This window comes from Merops nubicus, unplaced genomic scaffold (assembly GCF_000691845.1).
Source record: "Merops nubicus isolate BGI_N331 unplaced genomic scaffold, ASM69184v1 scaffold571, whole genome shotgun sequence".
Taxonomy (NCBI): Eukaryota; Metazoa; Chordata; class Aves; order Coraciiformes; family Meropidae; genus Merops; species Merops nubicus.
Genome location: NW_008590021.1, coordinates 32,184 through 54,742, shown reverse-complemented (window position 1 = coordinate 54,742; position 22,559 = coordinate 32,184). Strand labels below are relative to the sequence as shown.

The window sequence follows — 22,559 nt, the reverse complement described above, 5'->3', positions numbered from 1 at the left end:
TGAACAGTAATAGGAGCTGCTGCTTTTGCAAGGTTAACTTTGTCATGTGTGTTGGAAAATCTAGTAGAATGATGCAAGAGGTAACACGGTTGTGTCTTCTACGGGAGATTAGTCCATAGTAATTTGTGTCATTTTAAAAAAGAAGTTTTTAAAGAGATCAAAGATTTTTTTTTTTTTAAATGTGTGGTTTCCATTTTAAGGGTATTGCTTTTCTTGAGAGCAAACAGAAGTATGGTTTGTCAGCACTTTTGCTCTGCTCTGATAATGTTGAGAAACAATGTAGTTTAAGCTGATGATGACTTTCATAAACTAGGACTTCATATTGTGGCATAAACCAAAATAAATAACGGATGTATGTTGTGCTGTTTCATGCAGTATTTGGGCTTTGTTTGGGATCTTAAGCAATAATTGCAGATATATATTGCAGTAGCAAGGGAAAGAAAGTGTTTTGTGCCTTGGCTTTTATTACTTTGGCATCATTTTGAATGTAGACTTTTATCTAGTGACACTTGATTTTTCCAGCCTGAGACAACCAAAAAGAAGAAAAGCTGGAAAAACATGAAAGTCCAGATGAAATAAGAAAGCACCTTTCTAGAAATGTCCCATGGGTTGTGCTGTAAACATCTTTAGCATTTGTGAAAACAGATGGTTTGTCAATAAATATTACTGGGTTTAAGTCTTAACAAACTCTAAATGTTACACCCCTGTAGACCCAGAGTTAGTTACAGTGATGAAATTAACAGAGTGAAACTTTGATGGCTTTGGCCTCTGGTTGCCCAGAAGACCTGGACTGTTGCAAATTGAAGTGGGTACTTGGAAAGGACCAGCTGAGTTCCCAGTAGCTGGTAAATCCTTCTCCGTGGATTTAATTCAAACAGGGTAGTTGATAATTTATTACAGGCTGTTAACAGCAGTAGACTTTGGTCATAGCTGCTTTTACAGGACTTAAGTGAGAAGAAAGACATGGAAGAGAAAAAATAGGTGGCTAGTTACATTTTAAGGCGTGGTCGCCTTTAACTAAACCTTTATTTTAAACTGTACCTTTAGACTTGTCTGGTTTTATATATATAAACACACGCACATACATGTAGCCTTAGACAGTACACTGGACTCTTAGCCACATTACTCTCAAAAGCTCTGAGCAGTGGGATAGAATTAACCAGTCTATATACTCACTTTCCATAAATACCACCAGAATGTTGCAACTTCTACAGTTTCAAACTTCAGTTCCCACTATTAAAATTCCATGACACTTGCCAGAACAGTGCAGAGACTTCCCAAGGTTAGAAAGCTTTAAACCTCCGGGCAGAAGAGGCTGTGTTGGTGCCTGAAGGAAGCAGCAGCCCATGCTCTACTGTTACTGCACGCCTCAACTCCTGCTGCAGAGCCTCAAACGGATTTGCCCAACTATTGGCAGTCCATTGGTGGTGTTATGGCTGCTGCGTTTCTGATGGCTCCTGTGCTTGACTGGTGTGTGTTGTGGAGCTAGAAAACTCAGGTGGTTCCTGACAGCTCAGATAAAAGAGGCAGTTTAGGGTTACGGTCAGAACTAAGCAGCAGCTTAGAATGAATGCAGGAGTGGCTTCCCTGTAGCACCTGAAAGCACCAGGTACCAGGTTTTGCTCATGAAAGGCACTTTGGTTTCTTTCTAGTTAAATCAGTGTGCTGCTGGATAACATTATCTTCACTTCTGCACATTACAGTGATGAATATTCAGTTAGAGAGGCTATAGGCAGAGAGTCATTCTCTAAGGGAACCAAGAACGGTATTACCCAAGGTCATTCTTTCCAAAACTCATGCACGAGGAACAGGATGCAAACTGTGTCTGCAAGTAGCAAAACAGCGTCTGCTGCACAGTGGAATTCCTCTGAACATGACAGTAGATCAGAAGGTTCATAGCTTTGCAGGTTGACCCTCAGCAGGGTTTATTGGTTTGAAGCTATTGGCTGCTTAATAGTCCAGATTGTTACACTCCTAATGTATTTATTTGGATTTATAAACCAAGTGAAAATATCTAGAAATTCTCATAGCCTTTGAAAAATATTTAGGTTTAACTTTACTTTAGTAAGCCAGCAGAGGAAACCTTTTCCAAATAAATAATGAAGTTGCTTTCAGTAAAGCAAATTGCATGTTTTCCCCACAGTCTTGAGAATAAGTGAACAGTCTGCTGTGAAAGCCAGTGGACCATTAATGAGTGGGTTCGCAGAGCTCTGGGGTTCTTTCAGAGAACAGTGTGCTTTTAACTTGCTTGCTTTGGTGCCAGAGAATGTTCTTAAAGCAGTGGTTTCACACCCTGTCTCTGGTGCTTCTCTGGCCCTGTATGAGGCTGCTCAGCGTACAAAGTTGTCAGCTTGATGTAGTGAAATAGTTCTGTTCAAAAGGATTCTGAAGGACGGTGGGCACACCACAGCTAGTGGGTAGGTCTTGCCTCTCAGTTGGAGAGATCTGCCCTATGTGGCCATCTGGCAATACTCAACAACAAAAGAATCATTTTTTGGGTGAAGGAGCAGTTCCAGTTGTTCTTGTTGGCGGAGAAACCAGCAGCTCGTAGTGTTTGCAGTGGTTCATCCCTGTTCAGTATGGTTGTCTCTTCCTAGTGTTATTGATGTACTGAACACATATTTCTATTCCAGATTTTCAATCTGAGTGAATTCAAATCTCTCTTTCATAGGTATAATTTTTTTTTTTCCCCTTTGGAATCACTTCCATTCTTATGCTTTGTGTAGAAACTGTTACACCGTGTGAACAGTGGACATGGTTGTATTTTGACTTCTTTATAGAAGAGCATTCATATTTTAATGTTTGGCACCTCTTGCAACTTTTTGTAGGTAAACATTAACTTTTCAAGAGTTCAACCAAGAAGAGAGTTATGATTCAGACTTGAAAGTGCATATTTTCAGTATTCTTACATCAGTATTTTAAGTTAGTATTTTTCTAACAGTGATTTCTGATGTGTATCTGTTAAACTCTTGAAAATTTAGAATCATAGAATCATTTTGGTTGGAAAGACCTTTAAGATCATCAAGTCCAACCATTAAGCCAGCACTGCCAAGCCCACCACTAAACCGTGTCCCTCAGCACCTCATCTACATGTCTTTTAAACACATCCAGTGATGATGATTCAACCACTTCCTTGCACAGCCTGTTCCAGTGCTTAATAACCCTTTCTGTAAAGTTTTTCCTAATAGCTAACCGAAGCCTCCTCTGGTGGAACTTGAGGTAATTTCCTTTTGCCTCACTACAGCCTCCTTTCAGGCGGTTGTATAGAGCGAGAAGATGTCAGCCTCCTTTTGTCTTGGCTAAACACCCTCAGTCTCTCCTCACAGGACTTGTTCTCTAGACCCTTCACCAGCTTTGCTGCTCTTCTTTGGACATGATCCAGCAACTCAATGCCATTCTTGTAGCGAGGGGCCCAAAACTGAACATAGTATTTGAGGTGTGGCCTCACCAGTGCCAAGTACAGGGCAATTGTTGCTTCCCTAGATCCCGCTGAACACTCCATTTCTTGTACAAGCCAGAGTGCGATTTGCCTTCTTGACCACCTGGGCACACTGCTGGCTCCTCTTCAGGTGCCTGTCAGTCAGCACCAGCGGGTCCTTTTTTGCTGGGCAGCTTTCCTGCCACTCTTCCTCAGGCCTGTAGTGTTGCGTTGGGTAGGACTTTGACCTTGCCACTTGGCCTTTTTGAAGCTCGTACCTTTGGCCTTGGCCCGTTGATACAGCCAGTTCAGGTCTGAAGAGCATTCCTGCCCTCAGGCACATCAACACTCCCACCTACCTTGGTGTCATCTGGAAACTTACTGAGGGTGCCCTCGATTCCCTTGTCCAGATCATTGACAAAGATGTAAAACAGAACTGGCCCCAAAACTGAGCCCAGGGGAGCATTGCTTGTGACTGGCCCCAGCTGGATTTAATTCCATTCACCACTGCTTTTTGAGCCTGGCCATCCAGCCAGTTTTTCACCCAGCAAAGAGTATTCCTGTTTGCTAAGTAGTGGTTGTTAGAGAAATAATTAACAAAAGAGAAAATCCTAAACATCAATATTCTATAAAAGTGGACTTTTATGTTAATTTCCTTAGTTTAAGTTAAAGGAGGAGTAAAGAGAAGATACTGTGCATCTGTCAATAAGCAAATAAAAATACTTGATTTTTATTTACGTTGTGTGTTTAAATGCTCTGGATAACTGAATGGCATTAAAATAGACATCTGTTCTTCAGAGGGAGAGGATTACACTTACTTATTTGTCCACAAAACATATTACAATCTTTAGTTGTAAGAAAATTTTGACAGTGGAGAATAAAGAATTTGTTGGACCTGAGGTGGAAATTATGAAAGAATAAATCGAAAATGTCTTTCCTCATGTGTCTGGTCTGAAGACTGCTAGATGGATGGCTTTATTCAACTCAGGCAGCAAATTCACAAAATACCTATTCCTGTTTATTATGATGATTTTTTTTTTTCCTTCTCATCAAGAGCACCAGGGAACGTCTGTGTTAGACTGGCAAATGGCCTGTTGAAGTCACTGTTAAACATTAGTAAATGTCTTCTGCTCAGCCTCTCTTTAAATTACTCAAAACTCAGATGCTAACTTCTCTATTTTAGAGTCTCCACTTTCAGGAATATTAACTATATGTATATTGATTTAGTGATAACTTTTTAAGGCAAAGAGCACTTCTGTGTGTAGTTTTACTGTGTCTATTTCCTAGAAATCTCAAAAATATAATAAGATGTTTTGTGGCTTTTGTAACATGCTTAGGCAGAGAACATTCTTGCTTTTTCTGATGATCTCTCACTGTTTGTGTCTTGCATGAGATGAAATCTGTCTTTCATCCTCTTTTAGTTTATTCTGGCTTCATTTTACTATGTGGCAAAGCTTCTAGAATTTAATTGTATGATTGGTCTTGTAAGTTTCAATTCTTTATGCAGTAGTATAATAAGCTTTATATCCTTGTCAGCAGATATCTGCAGAGTCTGCCGGTCTGAAGGAACTCCTGAGAAACCCCTTTATCATCCATGTGTGTGCACTGGCAGTATTAAATTTATTCATCAAGAATGGTGAGTTCTGTGTTTGTGGGGGTTTTCATAAATTTTTTTTTTAATAAAACACATTAACATGTTTCTAAAAGCAGTGCTTCCTAAGTCTTCAGGTTAACTAGTAAGAAAATGCAATTTTCAGTAGAAATGTGTTAGGGTTTTTGATATTTTTACACGATGATTCATTACAGTTCACAAAGAATTTAGTAGTTAGCTATGGGGGAAAAAAAAAAGTACAGGTAATTGTTTTTAGGACTACTGTTCTGCTCATCTCTCAGCTTTATGAAAAACAAGCAGAAAAATCAGTATGCTGGGGATTTTTCCGCCTCCTTATGGCTGTGAATAAAAAGACTATCTAACCTCATAGCAGGAAATAAAAATAAACCTCAAAATGACCAAAAAGTACTATGGTATGTTTGATCAGGGAAATGCTAAAGCGAAAGCTGAAATTGTGGTCTATAGCACACGCTCCTTTTGATGGTATTTTAACAGCCATTCTTTCACAACTACAACACTTCTGTATCTTACCTGTGTGCCTGTATGTGTCATACTGTGAAAAATCTATATGAGGCTTCATGTCACGAGTGGTTGTGTCAGGATCCACACTGAGTTATTAGCTTTTTCAATAACTACTCAACGTACTTCGTCGGTAACGTAAGTGATATAATTGAAGAGTTGCTATTACTCATAGTCAGCTTACATTTTTTACTCTCTGAAACTGACTTTGTGGACTACATGGACTCATCAATGCTAATTCATGTCCTGCTTAGTAGTGCAAATATCCTGACTTGTTTGAAAACAGAGTGTGTGTTCCTTAATGGAGGGATAAGGTGGAGAGAGACAATAGCATGTATTAATACAATCACTTTTTATTGCAGCTTAGTTCAGTGGCTTAAACACAGCAGGAAAGAATACTGTGAATTATGTAAGCACAGATTTGCTTTCACACCAAGTAAGTAGATTTTACTGGTATTTTTTCAGAATCTTTTCTTTCAGTATGTATGAAGTGATTACTTTCTCATTTAGTATGATAGGGCAAAACTTGTGTTTCAACTTCTATATTCTTGTTTAATTGCAGGTCGTCTGCATATTATTGCATACTGTGTGAATTGCTTAAAAAAATGGATAATCTGATTCTTTCATAATCTTATATGAGCCATAAAAGAAGTATTACCCTGTACCTTTTCTTACTCCCTCAGTCTATTCTTTTGTTGCCAACATTGCAGTATATGGCATGTTTTCAGCTTCACCAATGAAATTCTGTTGTTTGGAAGTCTGAATGTTAAGGTGAAACCACGGGAAAATTTGAGTTGGAAAACCAGTTTTCAGTTGCCTTTGAGCTACCCATCTGTAGCGCTACCACCTGACTTCTGCCAGGTTCAACTCAAATGAGAATTACTCCACTTGCATTTCAGTTAAGACACAGTAACTAGCCAGTATTACATCACCTTTTATGTTAGATTTAACCAAGTTAGTCAACTCATGATGAGGAATGACTGGATCTTAATATAGTTCCCAGAAGATTCTTAATTACATTTAACCAATAGTAGTAGAAATAAGTAAGGTCCTTTGTCTTGACGGCAGGTTAGGCTGATTATTTAGTATTGCCAACTTATTGCCTGTTGAACAGGTAAAGTGATTTTTGTGCTATGTATTTTTTTTCAAATTTATTTATGCTTATTCATTCTTTACAGCTTTCTGTGGTGCAGATATGTAGTTTATTTTTTAACTGATGGATATCTGCACAGTAGCAGCTGTCCTAAGTTGGGAAAGGTAATGAGATTTGACTATTTTAGGTGTGTAGTACAATAAAAATCAAAGCTCCTTTTCAGGATAGCTTGTCTATGTTAGGATAGAGTGCTGGTCCCATCTTCTGCTCCCTTCTCACTTTTTTTTTTAAACTCATTGGGTACAGAAAACAGGCTAAGAAACCAGATGATTTAATTTGTGTATTTTCTGTTCAAAAAATATCCTGTAATCCACCTTCCTTCTATGTACTGACCCTCACAATTTTCCATTTCTGCCAAGAATGAATTAAACACATTGTACCATTTTTTTTGGTCTAATCAGCAGTGAGAGGTATAGTATTAACCTGATCCTATTACTGTGAGGAGAAGAGCATACTTCATGTTGATCACAGCAGTACTTTCAGGTTGTTCTTTTTAAATGTTACAGAGACCTGTATAGGAAATGTGAGAGAGATGTCATCTGCTTGCAAGTTTGATTTATTATTTTATTGCTTCTGTTTGGAAGCTTTGCAAGCTAAGAGCGATCCCAAGTTCTGGAGCTCCCTACAAGCTAATCTACAAGCCACTTTGAAAACTGCATTCTGCTACTAGGTCCTCTACAGAATTTAGTGTGCAAGACCAGAAAACTACATTTTAATGATGACTAGTTGTTAAGAAGAAAGACTTCATAGTTTTGTAGGGGGGTCCTCTAGCGAAGGTCCACTTGTCATCCTGTCACACACTGGACACTCCCCAAACTGAGCACCTTCAGCTGATAAAACATTTTCTTCTTGACTTTCTGCACTACAGTGTGCTTTTTTTCTCTCAGGCTGCACAGGAAGGTAGCGTGTGTCAGGTCCCTAGCACAGGTTCCTCCAGCCCCCTCTACCCAGCACATCTTGTTTCGTTGTTTTCCTGACTCTCCACGCTCCTGCGTTTATGGTTTCCGTGGTTTCTCTTATCCCTCTTTATTTGGAAGATAATATGGATGTCCAGTCTGGAAGCTGTATCTGCTTGTGGGACCTGGGAAAGGCTCACAGGTGTTGCAGAGAGAATGGTGAGACAGAGATGGGATTGATGTATGTGCCACTCTGATGTATATACCACTCTGACATAATGGTAAAATATTAAATTATATATTCATATTTTAAAGTAACTTACGCAAAAACTATTCCTTAGTCATTCATGGTGTTCGTAGTAACACAATTTATTAAATTCCAAATTTTTGGATCTTTAATCTTATACAAAAATGTCTGTAAGAAGCTAAGTAATTATACTAAAATGACTGACCCATTTTTCTGGGCTTCTCATTCAGAATAATTAAGGTTTTATTGAAGAATATAATGGGCTAATTTTTTTACCTCTTCCATTTGAAAAACTTTAACACAGTAGTCCAGAGCTTCAGTATTTTTTAGAATGTCTAGCTTGGAAAAACATACTTCTGAAACAAAATACTACGTGCTAGCACAGAATTCAACATAGAGTCATAGAATCATTTAGGTTGGAAAAGACCTTTAAGATCACAAACTCCAGCCATTAACCTAAATCGTGCTAAACCTTGCCCCTAAGCACCTTATCTACAGGGCTTCTAAACACACGCGGGTGGGGATTTGACCCCTTCCCTGGGCAGCCCGTGCCAGTGCTTGGCAGCATGCCTGCTGACAGCTCCAGGGCATGGAGTAAAAATGCAGTTGAGATACAGGAGTGTGATTTCATAAGTTTGGTTAGACCTGTGGCCTGGATGAGAAGGGGTGGTGTTTTTCTCCTTTTCTCTTAGCCATCTGGAGCAAAGTCTGTATGTGTCTCAGGAGTGTAAAATATAGAAACATGGGTTTAGAATGGAAAAGTCTTTTGAAGATTTAGTCCAACCTGAAGAATAACTCACAAGCCTTGTTTCACCAAACCAGTGCTTTAACCCATGAGCTATAAAACGTGTTTTTTACTTACGAGTTACATAGTCTTATTTCATGGTACGTGCACAGGGATGATTGAGGTGGCAGGTATGTATCTTGCAAGTGTAATAGTAAACAGCAGGGGTATGGGTAAGAGGTCTGTAAGTGTGGAGAGTCTGTGAAGCAGGCTAAACGACAGTTTTAGCTAATCAAAGAAAGGTGTTTTGCTTTCTTCCCCATTAGGCAGACACCTACAGTGGTGATAGCTGTGGAGAACAACAATAGTATTTAAAAATTTGAGCCTTCATAATAAACAGTGGTAGCGGGGGTTTTGATACAGCACATGCCAGAAGGCTGTTGTGTGCAACAAAAATTTACCCCCAGGAAACAACCAGCAAAACATCTTCCCCCTCAAAATCACAAGTAAAATAGCAGCTGCGCTGTACTGGTGTGACCTGAGTATCCAAAAAGCTTTTTAGTAGTTTCCCCATGGCCCAAAGAGCTCAAAAGAAGTTGAACTGAAATTGTGAAAGCTCACTTACACTCACCCCAAGTCTGTTTGAGTTTCATGCTGTAATAGAAAAAAAACCCTATTGCTTTATTGGCCTGTAGGAGAGCTATTTTTTACTTGAAGGAACTGTGGTAAATAATGCAGGAAACTGGTTTCTCAGACTGAGTACAGAAAGATGACTAGGGTGGGAATTAAAGGATGGAGGTAGCATGAGAAGGACAAGTGTGCTCACACACCAGAGGTTCCTGTCGTGATAGGAATTTTTGCATTTCACCCACCCAGGTGCTGTAGGACATAGAAGGGCTTTATCATCATGGTATAAAGCTTCTGGGGGTAGAAGCTTTATATGTTTTGAGGTGGGGCAAACCAGAGGAAAACCAGCAGTCTTTATCCCCCTCCCCCAGTTCCTGAAATCATCAAAAATCACCAAGCTGTTAAAATTTGGAGGATGTAGCTTGTTGTCTCTGAGTAGTAGCTGCATTGTGCATTTATTTGAATGCTCCATTATAATCCTAAAGCTTTCAGAAAAAAAACTGTGTAGAGGTGCTAACATTTATAAGCACTTCAACTTCACTAAGTTAGGATGGGCATCCTTTTTTTACAACCCCCTTTGAGTGTTCAGTAATTCCTGAAAGATGCATTTTAAAACAAGTTTAAACCCTCCCAACTTCCCCCTAAGAAATAAATCATTAATGCAAAGTTAATGTTTTCCTTGTAGCCTCTGTTGCAGTTCCAAAATGTTGATGAAAATATAGGTTTCTGAAAATGAAAAAAATAAGCCTCACAATATCTGCTGAGTTCAGTTTTGCCCAAGTGATACCATAAATGTGTCACAAATATACTCTAGGTAGGTATTCTTCCAGCACCATTAACAAAGGTCTGCTTGTCTGCTCTGATTTCCCAGAATGTTTGTTCCATGTGAGCTGAGAGATTGTTAGTAAATCTTCAGTTGTTATTTTCTTTGCTGCTACCAAATCATATACAAATCTGTTTCTGTAATAAGAACATTGTAAGTTGGTAGACAGTGTCAAAATATGTTTGTCCTGCTTTAAAATTTACTGCTTTATGTTCTCACAGCTTCACTTTCATGGTGTTACATTTTTAGTCTTGTTTTTTCCCAAGTTCCAGTTCCTGGCCAGACACCTGACAACATGTGGAATTTAAAACTGGTTACTATTTGTCTTATAGTTACTGTTTTATTGTTACTTTGTGTTAAGTATAATGCAAATGTCATTGAAGTACACCAGACTCAACATTCTTCAGCTACTCCTGCGTATTGGTACTGCTTTTCTGTGTTATTCAGTTCTCTTCACAATGCAGAAACTTAGGGAAGTATCCCTGGAGAGGACAGAAGAGGGTTTTTTTTTGTCCTGTAGAGGCTTCCTCTCTGAGATTAGGTGGCAGGAATGTTCATTAGAGAAAAGGGGGGATGCAGTTAAACTGTGGAGCAGTATTTCTTGGACTTCTAAGTCAAAGGATTGTCCATGAGAGGGAAGGAAAACTTTTCCTTAGTAGTTCTTGTAAAAATTAAGTTTCCTTATTTAGTTGAAAGTATTTGATGTTTAAAAACCAGGCCATTAGTTAAACCTGTTACATTTTCAAGCTCGGTTATTTCTGACGTAAGTGTTCAGCATGCAGGCAGCAATGCCTTTGTGCATCTCCTATCTGTAGTTTATCTTCTTTATGCAGATCTGTTACTGATACTGTGCATTACCACTTCTTGGCATCCACAGAAGTGTAGAGAAGCTGACTAAATGTAATTAAATTGCTAGAGGTAGATGTTTCCTAATTATTTGCAAAAGAAAAGGCCCTGGTGCTGCTTTTTTTTTGGCTTTTGAGTAGAGATAGCCTTGTGTAATATATAGGTGTTGAATTTACAATGCAAATAAAATTTACTATTAGAAAAGTGTCTATGCAGTCTGAGAGATTTGCCTGATGTTCTGTAACAGGAGTGACCTTAGAAAAGATCTTGCATGGTATGAAATAGATACCTGATCAAAGTAAAAGTCATTCTGTGTAAATCTCAGTGTCTTCAGATATTAATAATTTCCCTTCAGTTCTCCTGTCTGTGTGGTGCTTTTATTTTGCCAATATTTGTGTGTATGTAGTTGGATAGCAAGTGGGAATCAAAACTCTCCCACAAGCAAGTTGACAGTGTGCAAAATGGCTAATTGCTCTTGTTCCTTGTGCTCATTCCTTGAATTAGGTTTATAGATAACAAGGATATCTTTGAGGTAGTGCTGAGTGGGAGGGATACTGAATTTAGAATTTGCTTTTTCTTGCAGGCTTGAGCTTATTTTGAGATAATCAGAATTTACAGTTGATAAAGCTATTAAGAACACTTCTCTAAATCAAAAGCTAGCCTGGAGTTTATTATATCGTTCCACTCAGTACACAATGTAACAAATGTGTCTTGTGAACGTTTTTTTTTATTTGGGTTCATCTCTTGGTAATCTATAAAATATACTTGGTCAGATTTTGTCAAAACAAAAAACATTTTGTAGTTGGCAGGACTTTTACATAAATGCTTCTTTAAAGGAAGAACTGTTTCATAAGTGCCTTTTCTACACAGTTTATTCCCCAGATATGCCTTCACGGCTTCCAATCCAAGACATCTTTGCTGGACTGGTTACAAGTATTGGCACAGCAATACGATACTGGTTTCATTATACACTTGTGGCCTTTGCATGGTTGGGAGTAGTACCTCTTACTGCATGTAAGTATTCATTTTTTTGTGCTCTGATACTCTTATATACATGAGAATATGCCGCTTCCTGAAGTAAAGTTTTGTGAGACTACCCTTGGTCTATTTAAAAAAAACAAAACAAACAAAGAAAAAAAAATTTAAAAACCCCATATGTTTGAAGACATTATGTCAGTTACTTTCTAGAAGTAACTATGCCAGTTTCTTTCTTAGACGTTCTAGATGTTTAACTCTTAAGCCAGTAGTGCAGTGCAGAAAGGTGTTAACAGGTAGGAGAAAATGCATTAAAAATTATTCCAATAATTAATTGCAATTATCCAATAAAATGCCTCTTTTCAGTTGTCTTCTTTAAAATCTACATGGAACTTTTTGTTTGATACCGTTTGTTACGTTAGGATAGAAGAATTGCCCTGTTTTTTCTAACCATCTATAAATGGAAGTGCAATATTTTTTTAGCACTTTACAGTCCTATATAAATTGATTAGTAAAACTCCTCTTAAAAAATGTTAAACTAAGGCTTATAAGTAGTAAAGGGATTTAACAGAAGAGTGCACATTTAAATTACTGTAGCATAAAATTTGAAATTTGCTTTTCAAATACAAAGAGAACTATTGATCTTTCAACAAGCTAAAAATACAGAGAAGATGAAAAAAGGCAAAAGGGATATAGTGTTCAGTCAAGAAAATGGTTGGAAGTGCATCTTTACAAACAGCAATATACCCCTTGAACAAAAGAGCAGGGAGCCAGTAAGTGCATCTCCCTAGACAGTTTCTCAGTATGTTCTGTGCTTTTATTTGTAGCTGCCACTGGCCTAGTTTGAGAATAGCACAGTACTGGCATCAGTTATAAAAGCGAGGTCCTGTGTCTGCAGCATCTCCTTCCCGTGCAAGAAAGAGAGTTTTTCTGGGCATGGAATAACAAGATTTACAAACTGCTCTGCCTTAGAAATAAAAAATACTTCAAATTTCTTCATTGTGTTCTTAGACAAATCTTGGTTTACTACCGTTGTCTTTGAAAGTGCAAATGTTGTACACTTCTCTTACTAAAATTTCCGAACAGCAGCCAAATCATGTTCAGTAGATTAATTAAGGTGGTTATGTTTCATAACTGCTTGAGAACGTGATGCTGACTCTTCACTAATACTGAAATGTTACAAGAAGTCATCACCTCCAACTTAGTTATATAAGAATTTTTTCATTTTCACAGATGTCATTTTTGGTTTTTAATACTTATTTATGAAGCAAATATTACTGACTTATGATTTTGATTGAGTGACCTTTTCTTTTTCCTTTGTTTTAATTTCTGTCTCTAATACTGCACATGTATCCCTGTTCATGGATTCCTTTATCAAGTAATGTACTGTGAGGGGTAACAGATTTGCTTAGGAAGATATCCAACATGATAGAGCCATTCAGTCTAACAGCCCTTGAAAAATCCATTTACTTTTGAAATTTGTCAGGATCTTACTCATGAATGTGATTTTTGTATACGTATTGTCTCCTTACATGAAATGCCTTTAATCTCTAGTTTTCTGTAATATTTAAGTACTTTTTAATGTAATCTTTTGCTTCCTCTATATCTGTCATATGACTCACATAATTATGCATGGCTGGCTTCACAAGGAAGTATTCTTCTCATCATTTTATATCCGAAAGAAAAATGTACGACGTAAAACACTTGTCAAACACACTAAAAGAGATGCGTGGTTGAACAAATTTGTCTTCCAGGTCAATGTTCTAGTCTTGCAGTTATCCCATTGTGGGACTGATTCTACATTCTTTTTTGGTAATTTCACGTCTTTATTGCATACCCATCTTATATGGTTGAGTGAAAGGAATTTTTCTGTCCGTGCATACCCTCGGCCTAATTCCAGCAGGCTCCAGTATGCTGTTGCTATTCTGTTGGCACAAAGCTTGTTGATATTAGTGGATGAAAAGAGTCAGACAATTTGGTGATGATCTGTTCAGAGAAGTAAGATTAATTGGGCCCAAATCCAAAGTGGGTTTATTCTCTTATGATAATTGTATTTAGCTGTATGGTTACTAGAGTGAAATACCTTAGGTACCTATATAGTACATAGGGTAAGGAAGAGCTGTACACATAGGGTAAAGGGAGTGTGCACACGAAAGCAATAGGAAATGTGAGTGAGACTAGGGTTGTCTGAAGTGCCTTCTTTATTTCGAATTTTAGAAATCACTGTTCACACACTTCGTATGGCACATGAATATATTTTTCTGGAGTGATTCAGCTTCTGTTTTGATTTTTTTCAAAAAAAAATTTTTTAAAAAATATATAGCTGAAGAAAATGCTTGTATACATGTTTCATGGAATTGTGCAGCAGCTAAGATTGTAGAAGTGTGTAATAGAACTGCTTAAATTGACATGAGTAAAGTGTGAATGGAATTACATGTGTGAGCACCAGAAGAAGGAGGGCTAGAATGAGCATTTGCTGTTTGCCTGAGAGCATGGTGTATGTGATTTCACGCAAATCAGGAAGGAAAACAAGCAGACTAAAGATAAGATGTCAAGAAGATGGACAAGACCAGAGTTATAAGATACAGAAGGAAAAAGAACTACTGTGAATTTTGCCTCAGAATCAAGAGGGATGAAAGAAAACAATGAGGCAAAGATCCTAAATGGCATCCACTCATGAGGAGCATGGCAGAGAAATCTAAAATCAGTTCATAAATGCCAATCAAGAAGAATCCTAGAGATATGAGGATTTACTAGCTGATGTCCGTTGTCCTCAGTGTTGTCCACAAGTAATCCTGTCCAGACCACTTGAGAATAGATGTCTTGTATAAGAGAGAACAAGTGAAATTGGTGTCAAAGAATTGCTTACTTAGAGATTTTTGTGTAATTTATTCCCCTTCCTATTCCATAAAATCTCACAATGAGCCTTGTTACACTGGTTTTCTAGCAGTGCAGTGTAATCGGAAGTTACAAGGTTTGTGTTTTGTGATCTTTTCTGCCTGGCAGAGTTCACAGCAGTGTCTTGCCCATTTTGAAGTTCCCCCACTGTGTAGCTAGATGGGAGGCAGAGGCAAACTATTCACACTTGTTGGCAGCAAAGGATCAGCATCATCTTGCTAAATTTGCTTCAACCGTTCAATATAAAATGTGTAACTAGTACTGACTACAGTTAACATTTTCATTAGATCAGCTGCAGCCATTGTCTTTTGTGTTCCAACTTACTCTACACCTTTGAATTTTGTGTTATTATTTTGTATTATCTTTTGTCCAACTTAGATCGTCAGCAGGAGGATGGATTGCACTGGGGGTCTGTTAATTTCTGGGGGGGTGTTAATTTCTTTCCAGTGCCATATTATATCTTCTATAAAAGCTGAGCATAAACAGACCCTTTGGGCATTTTGGAGGGATTGATTTGTGAGGGACATAGTAACACAAACTTTCTTTAAATTCCAAATAGGTTAAACCAAGAGATAACAGAGTTATTTATTCTGGGTCACAGAAACCATAGTGTGTCAATATATATTTGAGTATATACTTGCCTGCCTAAAGGGTGGGATGAGAATCTTAAGAGTTGTATTTCTGGAATAATTATTCCCTCATCCTCTTCTGAGCTTCTTTGTCATCCTCCTGTGGATCTGAACTTAATTTTCTGAAGTAGACTATATACACTGATAATCTGCTGTTAAGATTATGTGACTGAAGAGTTGAGGTAAAAAGCTAACGTTAACTAGCATCAAGTATTAATCCATAAACTTGTATGGCAATTCTTACGCTTCGTATACTTGATCAAGAATGTTCAGCTAAAATAAATAGTTTTGTACCATGTGGTTGTATGTGGTCTTGAGATCTGTTAGTTCACTGAAACTTGAAATTTTTTTCTTTGTCATAAATTTAGTTAGGACACCAGGTGAAAAGAGGGTACTTATGGTCCTTTCTAAGTGAGTCTATAACCAAAATTGAATGTATACCACTCTTGTGTTTCTTCATGCAGGTCGCATCTACAAGTGCTTGTTTACTGGCTCTGTGAGCTCGCTACTGACACTGCCATTAGATATTCTGTCAACGTAAGTACTGGAAGAGTTTGATGCAAATAACTTTTCTAGTCAGATTACCATGAAAATGGTTGCTTTGGAACTTAGTGTCCCTTTCTTCTAGTTCTGGTTGTTACCTTCTAGCTTCTCACCTGAGTAGCTGCCCCGTTACCTTTTTCATAATGATGTGTGGCCAACAGGATTAGAGTAGAAATTGTTTCACTGTGAAGTTCTGCTAGTCAGATTCTCTGAAGATGAAAAACTGACCTTACAAAATGGGCCCTGGATAAAGAAGATTTATATATGATGTCAATAAAACTGAGGATGCAAACCTACTCATAACAAAAATTAATTTCCCACACTGTAAATCAGATGTCACATAGTAGAATACTAATGTATGCTACTAGTAATATTAATGTCATGTTTTGTTTGCTTTGTTACGTTTTTATATTTTGATTTTAGTTTTATCCAAGCTGAGTCTCTTACATGATAGGGGATTTTTTTTTTTACATCAGGTTGCTTTCTAGCCGACACTTTGATTTTATTGCTTCAGTCACCATATGCTATGGAATATTGTCTGTCTTTCTAAAATTAATTTTAGTTAAAGAATCAGTAGATATCAACATAACAGTTTCAGGCTGGTTCTTACTTTTTTCATTATCTTGAACTTCAGGACTGAAACTCTGTATGAGTAGAATCAGTTGCACATCAGGCAGGTTTTGAATGAATGCCATATGTGGTTCAGCTAAGTCATCTCACTTGGGTTATTTATTTGTCTTGAAAGATCAGGTCATGCTACATTTATTATTTATTTTTTTTTAATGAAGGGAGATGCTCTCTTGAGATTAATAACAGTGTTTTTCCTGCTGTCTCCCAGTAAGTGTACATTTTATTTTCATTTTTTTGAGGAGACTCTGAAACAACTGAACCTAGAGGATCTCTTCTCATGTCTTTTACAGTCTAGGGAGAAAATAAACGACTCAAGTATGTGTCAGATTTTAATGGCATGTGAAGCTGTACCTTGACATGTATTTCTTTGACAGAGTCATCTTCAATAGCATCTTGTGTCGTCTTTTTATTGTCTTTGGGTCTGACCCAGATACTACTTTGGGGATAGCAGAGTACTGTGGTGGCATATTTCTTACTTTTTAAAGAACATATTGTAGTTAGTTAGTTTCCTGCGCAAATTCACTGTGGTCAAGGAGTAGTGCATGGGTGGAAAACAGGTGGGAGAGGGTACCTGGAATTAGGAATTAAGACAATTTTAAGTAACTGACATTGTGTGAAAGCCTAGTTTCAGTTGGCTGCCAGAACTTTGTTTTACTGCTGCTTTACAGTTATGTATGACTTGATAGATTATGATTTTTGAAGTACAGAGATAGTATCTGGAGTAAAAGGCTACCCAAAATGTTGAGGAAAGACAAACTCTACAGTTCCATTATTTTGGTTAGGGTAGCTCAGCAGATAAAATGCTTCAGACTGGGTGTTACACATCTGGCCATTTAAACAGGTCTTTTACTGTAGCAAATAATTTATTTAACAACTATTGTGTTTTCTTTGCTCTTCTTGAAGATTGTTTTTCCTGAAATACTCCTGAAGCTTTTCTTCATAGTGAGCCACATCCTGTTTTGCTGCAACATTTATGTTTAAACATACTTTAAACAGTATTAATTTCACAAACCAAACCAGAGGGAAATAAAACCTTTCCCAAATCAGTGTTTATCTTGGCACTTAAACCCATCTGTGCACAGGTACCTACAGTCTTCCTAAAAGAAACCTTGTTTGAACAGATCTTTTTAAATTTAAATAAAAATTACATCTAGATGCTTTCTTCACCTAGACATGTATATAAAGTCAACTTTTTGCACAAATACCAGTTTATTTGTTGATTTGGACTAGGAGGATCTGTTTGTGGCAGGTAATAATGACTAAGTTTAGTCTTATTAGCAAAATATCTTTGTCATTAATGTTTGGGGCTTTTTTTCTTTCTTTACAGGGAGAACTTATTGGCTGACTGTTTGCAGGGCTGTTTTGTGGTAACATGCACTCTGTGTGCATTTATCAGCCTTGTTTGGCTACGTGAACAGATCGTCCATGGTGGAGCACCACAGTGGTTGGAACAAAATCAGCAACAGCCACTCAATGGCATTGGTCAACAAAATGAGGTAAAATTTAACTGCTCAGTAGTTTGTGATAAATTTAGAAAATGTTTTTTTTAATGAATAGATACAGTAAGAGAACCCAACAGTAATGTTACTTTACTGCACGGTGTCTCTATTTGTATGTTAGCAGAGGTTGAGCATGTTCCAATATAAGTGGAATGACACCACTGTTACATATTTGAAGTTCTGTAAAAAAGAATGATAATGAATCTCTTACAGTATAATTTTTGTGAAGTAACTTGAACATTATTTAGATTCTCATGTCTGTAAATTTACACTTTTTAAAAAGATCATTTTGTGCATATAAAGCTGAATTGTCCACTGTAGTCAAAGATGATGCAGCGTGCTTTTATTTTGCCTTTTTCGTAAGTATTCAGTAGTTCATGAGGTGATGATTCACTGTTCTCAAAGCACTGGAAGTTTTGTTGAAACCTTTGAAGCTGGAGCTTCTCTGCCATCCCCTCACCCACTAACACCCACACATGCACCCCTTTTGTGCCTACAGGAGCCTTTTGGGTAGGAGAAGAGATGATACAAGCAATATGTGCATGGAGGGAAATTAAAAGTTTATTTTCTTTTGTAATGTCAATTTTTTAAAGACAGATCTAGAGATCCTCAGCTTGATGACTGACTTGGGTTGTCCTTGAACTATTGTCTTTCTAAGATAAGTAATGACATTTTTTTTTAAGATAAGGAGAGTTCCCTTCCGCCACATATCCAGACTATATCCAGTTCTAGGTTTCCACAAGTACAAAAGAGACATGGATGGATGGACTGGAGTGAGTGCAGTGAAGAGCCAACAAAAATTGTTAAAGGACTGGAGCATCTGACTTATGAGGAGAGACTTAAAGGGTTGGAACTGTTCAGTCTGGAGAAAAGAAGGCTCAGTATGGACCTTATCAGTGTATATAAAGGTCTGACAGGAGGTTGTAAAGAAGACAGAACCAGAGTTGTCTTGGTAGTATTGAGTGACAGGACAACAGGCAGCAGGCTCAGATTAAAACACAGGAAATTCCGTTTAGACAAAAACCAGAACAAAACCACCACTACAACAAAAAATCCAAACAAACAAAAAAAACCTGATGTGGTGTGTCGTTTTTTTTTCTGTGTGATTAACTATTGGAACAGGTTGCTCAGAGAGGTTATGAAGTCTCCATCTATGGAGGTACTCAAAAGCCAACTAGCAGCAGTGAGCAACCTGCTGTAGCTGATCCTGCTTTGACTAGGTAGGTTGACTAGACAATCTCTGGAGGCCATTGCCAACCTCAGCTACCCTCTGAAGAAGTCTGAATGTTTCCCTTAGCTTTTTAAAAGGCTGAGTGGTCCTAAATGAAATGCTTATCTAAAACAATTTATTAACATATTTTTAGTAGTATCCATTTTTTCTGTATAGGAGATAAAGTACAGAGGGAGCTTGATCAGTTTAACTGAACACTAACTCCTGTTTCTGCAGGCCCAGGCTGTTGTAAATGGGGGCATGGAAAACGCGGCACTCGATCAGCCTGCAAACCCGGGCGCTGAGAACGTAGTCGTAGGTGAGAACCCTGAAATTCAAGAAGAACAAGTAGATGAAGAGGAGGAGGATAATGAGGATGAAGAAGATGCTGTAGTGGAAGATGCGGCAGATGCAAACAATGGAGCACAAGGTAACAGGTGACTCAAAACAGTAATATTCTAGTTCTTTTTAAATATAAATGAAACCATTGAAAATGGAACTCTCATAATTTAAGGAAATTGTGTAGATTCCCACTTCAGCTTACTTATCTTGTTTTTGCAAATTTCATATATTTCTTTTGAATGTCAAAGCATTTTCTTGCTGAAAAACTATCAGCAGTTACTTATTGAATGCTAATGCACCAAAGTATTTTTGTTCATTTAAAGCATAGCATGGAGTGGTTATTTGTTTTGGGTGAGTCTTAACAGCTGTAAAAATGGCCATTGTCTCCTCAGATGACATGAACTGGAATGCTTTGGAGTGGGATCGAGCAGCAGAAGAGCTTACTTGGGAGCGAGTGAGTAAGAATCATTTTCTTGAAAAACTCAGACTCACTTGAAATGATTTGTAGTATTGTCGTGTTAAAATCCAGTTGGGATAGATTTGAATGTGTGAAAATTCTCAATAAGAGCCTTTATTGACCTAAAAAAGTCATTGTATTAAAAGCAAAATATTATGCTACTTGTTAACTATCAAAAAGTCATTTCTTTGCGTTGAAATGTAGTAGCATCTTGAAACATGTTTTAGCAAAGCCTTCTCTGAAGTCATCCACTTGGTTTAGAAATGAATTGCAGCTTGCAATGAAGGATGATAGGCCAGACAGGAGCACGTAGGTATTGCCTTGTATATAGCTTCATGCTTCATTTCTGTACTCATGAAAGCATTAAGGGAGAACTGGAAATTTTGGTTAATTTACTTTATTTGCTTATTTGCAAAAGGCAAAATGGATTCCTTAAAGAAAAATATGGCAGAGCATTTTGATGGAGCGTTGCTTTTGTTTTGTTTATGGATCATGAATTTCATAATTAAAGCATGAGATGCATGTACCCTGTAATCAGAGCAGTGCAGCGACTCGAGAACTGTTTTTTTGTAGGTAGTTTAGAAAGGGCCAACTTGTGAGATCATGCAGCAAAATCTACCTGGGGGTAGCTAGAGCAGCTCCGTGTGATTTACCAGCACCCCTAGTGCTGTGGCAGGCAGCTGTGAAGGTAGCAGTGACTGTATTCCTAGGCTGTGGTGTAGTTACTGCCTTGATTGCAGCATTGCAGAAGTAGTTTTCATCAGGAGGGACAAGTCTTGATTTTTGTTTTGTATCTAGTGAAAACTTCTTAGTTTCTTTTGAAAGATATTTAGTGGAAAAGAACATACATAAATTCAGGTTTCTGAACCATTTTGCTGTATATATCAAGACAAAATTGTTGTATTTCTGAACCCAACTTATGTGCTGGGAGATGCCGACAATTTGATATCAAAACTAAATACTTTGATGCCTCTCCATGAATATAGAAATCAGTTTCAGCAAATGCTCGTAACCATTTCCAAGCCTATGTGGTGGCACAGGCAATAGAAATCTAGTTGGCATTTAGCATCAGAGTTGGGGTAGGCTTCTCTGCTGTTTCATATTGTGAAAATAGCATGCAAGCTTTCTGAATTTTCAGAAATATTTGCATCTTTGTTTACTATGCAAAATACACGCAGCTTAGTATCTTGGAACTTAAGGCAAAATCCTGGTACCAAATAGCCTTGAACCTGGTACTTTAAAGCAGTAATTGTGGAGTTAGGAGTGTCTGGATTGAAATAGTAAGAAGTCCTTGGAGTGGGGGGGAAGGAGAGCTGCTTTTTCTTATTTTTAATAGATTCTCTATTTTGGGCTGTTCTGTGGATGCTTACCATAGCAGCTGTGCAGATGGTGGAGGATTTGTGTCCTGTCTTCCCTAGCTGTAAACCAATTCTGTTCTAAATTTAAATAACATACAGTCTAGAAACACTCTCCTGTTGGTTTTTATATGCTGAAGGTAAAACACTAACCTTTGACTTTTTTCAGTGCAACACGAACTGATACTTTGCATTTAGGAAGAAAAAAAAAGTTTGCTTTTGTATTTTAATACCAAGTTGTTTAAACATTTTTAAATAATAATCCTGTCACAAAAACCTTTTGTAAGATAAATAGCTTATAAATGAATTGATTATATGTCTGGTTTGCTGTTTATAAATATATGTGTATGAAGATACTCCACGTGTGTATCATTCCCTTTGATCAACTGATTTTGCAGTGTCAAACGAGAACCTCTATTTTATCTTTCTATCCTTACCTTTAGATGAGAATTTGTTCCATCCAGGTTCTGTAGGTTCTGTTGGTTGAGCAATATAAAAATGCTTTAACTGTATTGGACATTAAAAGTTGGTGTGAAAGAGGCTCCTCTGAGGCCTATTATAGATATGTGTGGCTTAGTTTTTCTGACGAGTACATAAAATTAACGTTCTTATCTTTACAGATGCTTGGACTTGATGGATCTCTGGTTTTTTTAGTAAGTGAAATCCTACATTTCAAGAATTTCTATAGGAGGCTTTTTATTTCAAACTAAACAGCATTTTTTAAAATTATATAATTCTATTTGGAGTCCTTATTTTCATTTTTTTTTTTTAAAGAGACTTTCATATGATGTCATGTTCAAGCAAACTGTCTTGTTCAGGAGTTTCACAGAGCAGAATTGTATGTATGTAGCATAGAAGTGGAATTTCTTAAAAGACATCGGTAACTTCAGATCATGTACTACACTGTACATAAAAATTCAACCCTTCAAAAAAGCATACACTGAAAATCAATATGTATTCCAGCCTTAAGTTTTGCTCTTTATATTGTGAATAAAATTGAGTCCTCATTCAGATTTCTCTGACTTGCTGTAGTACCACCAGAAGACCACTACAAATTTTTAGTTTAGACTGCAATTTAAAATTTAAGATCTTCAGTTATGTTTCTTGACTTTGAGTTTTGTGTTGTTTGGGGATTATTTTGTTTGGTTGGGTTTTT

General features: G+C 37.4%; 1 protein-coding gene across 1 annotated transcript in view; it reads left to right on the top strand.

The window, feature by feature from the left end:
- Positions 1–4,890: 4,890 nt before the first annotated feature.
- The window catches only part of MARCH6 (membrane-associated ring finger (C3HC4) 6, E3 ubiquitin protein ligase), a 44,047-nt gene continuing 26,378 nt past the window's right edge, over positions 4,891–22,559 (top strand). Inside the window, exons 1-8 of the mRNA XM_008949752.1 lie at positions 4,891–5,054; positions 5,912–5,985; positions 11,736–11,879; positions 15,832–15,904; positions 17,868–18,036; positions 19,487–19,679; positions 19,984–20,045; positions 22,024–22,056. Coding sequence (XP_008948000.1) covers positions 4,891–5,054; positions 5,912–5,985; positions 11,736–11,879; positions 15,832–15,904; positions 17,868–18,036; positions 19,487–19,679; positions 19,984–20,045; positions 22,024–22,056 — 912 coding nt within the window. The remainder of the gene's footprint in view (positions 5,055–5,911; positions 5,986–11,735; positions 11,880–15,831; positions 15,905–17,867; positions 18,037–19,486; positions 19,680–19,983; positions 20,046–22,023; positions 22,057–22,559) is intronic.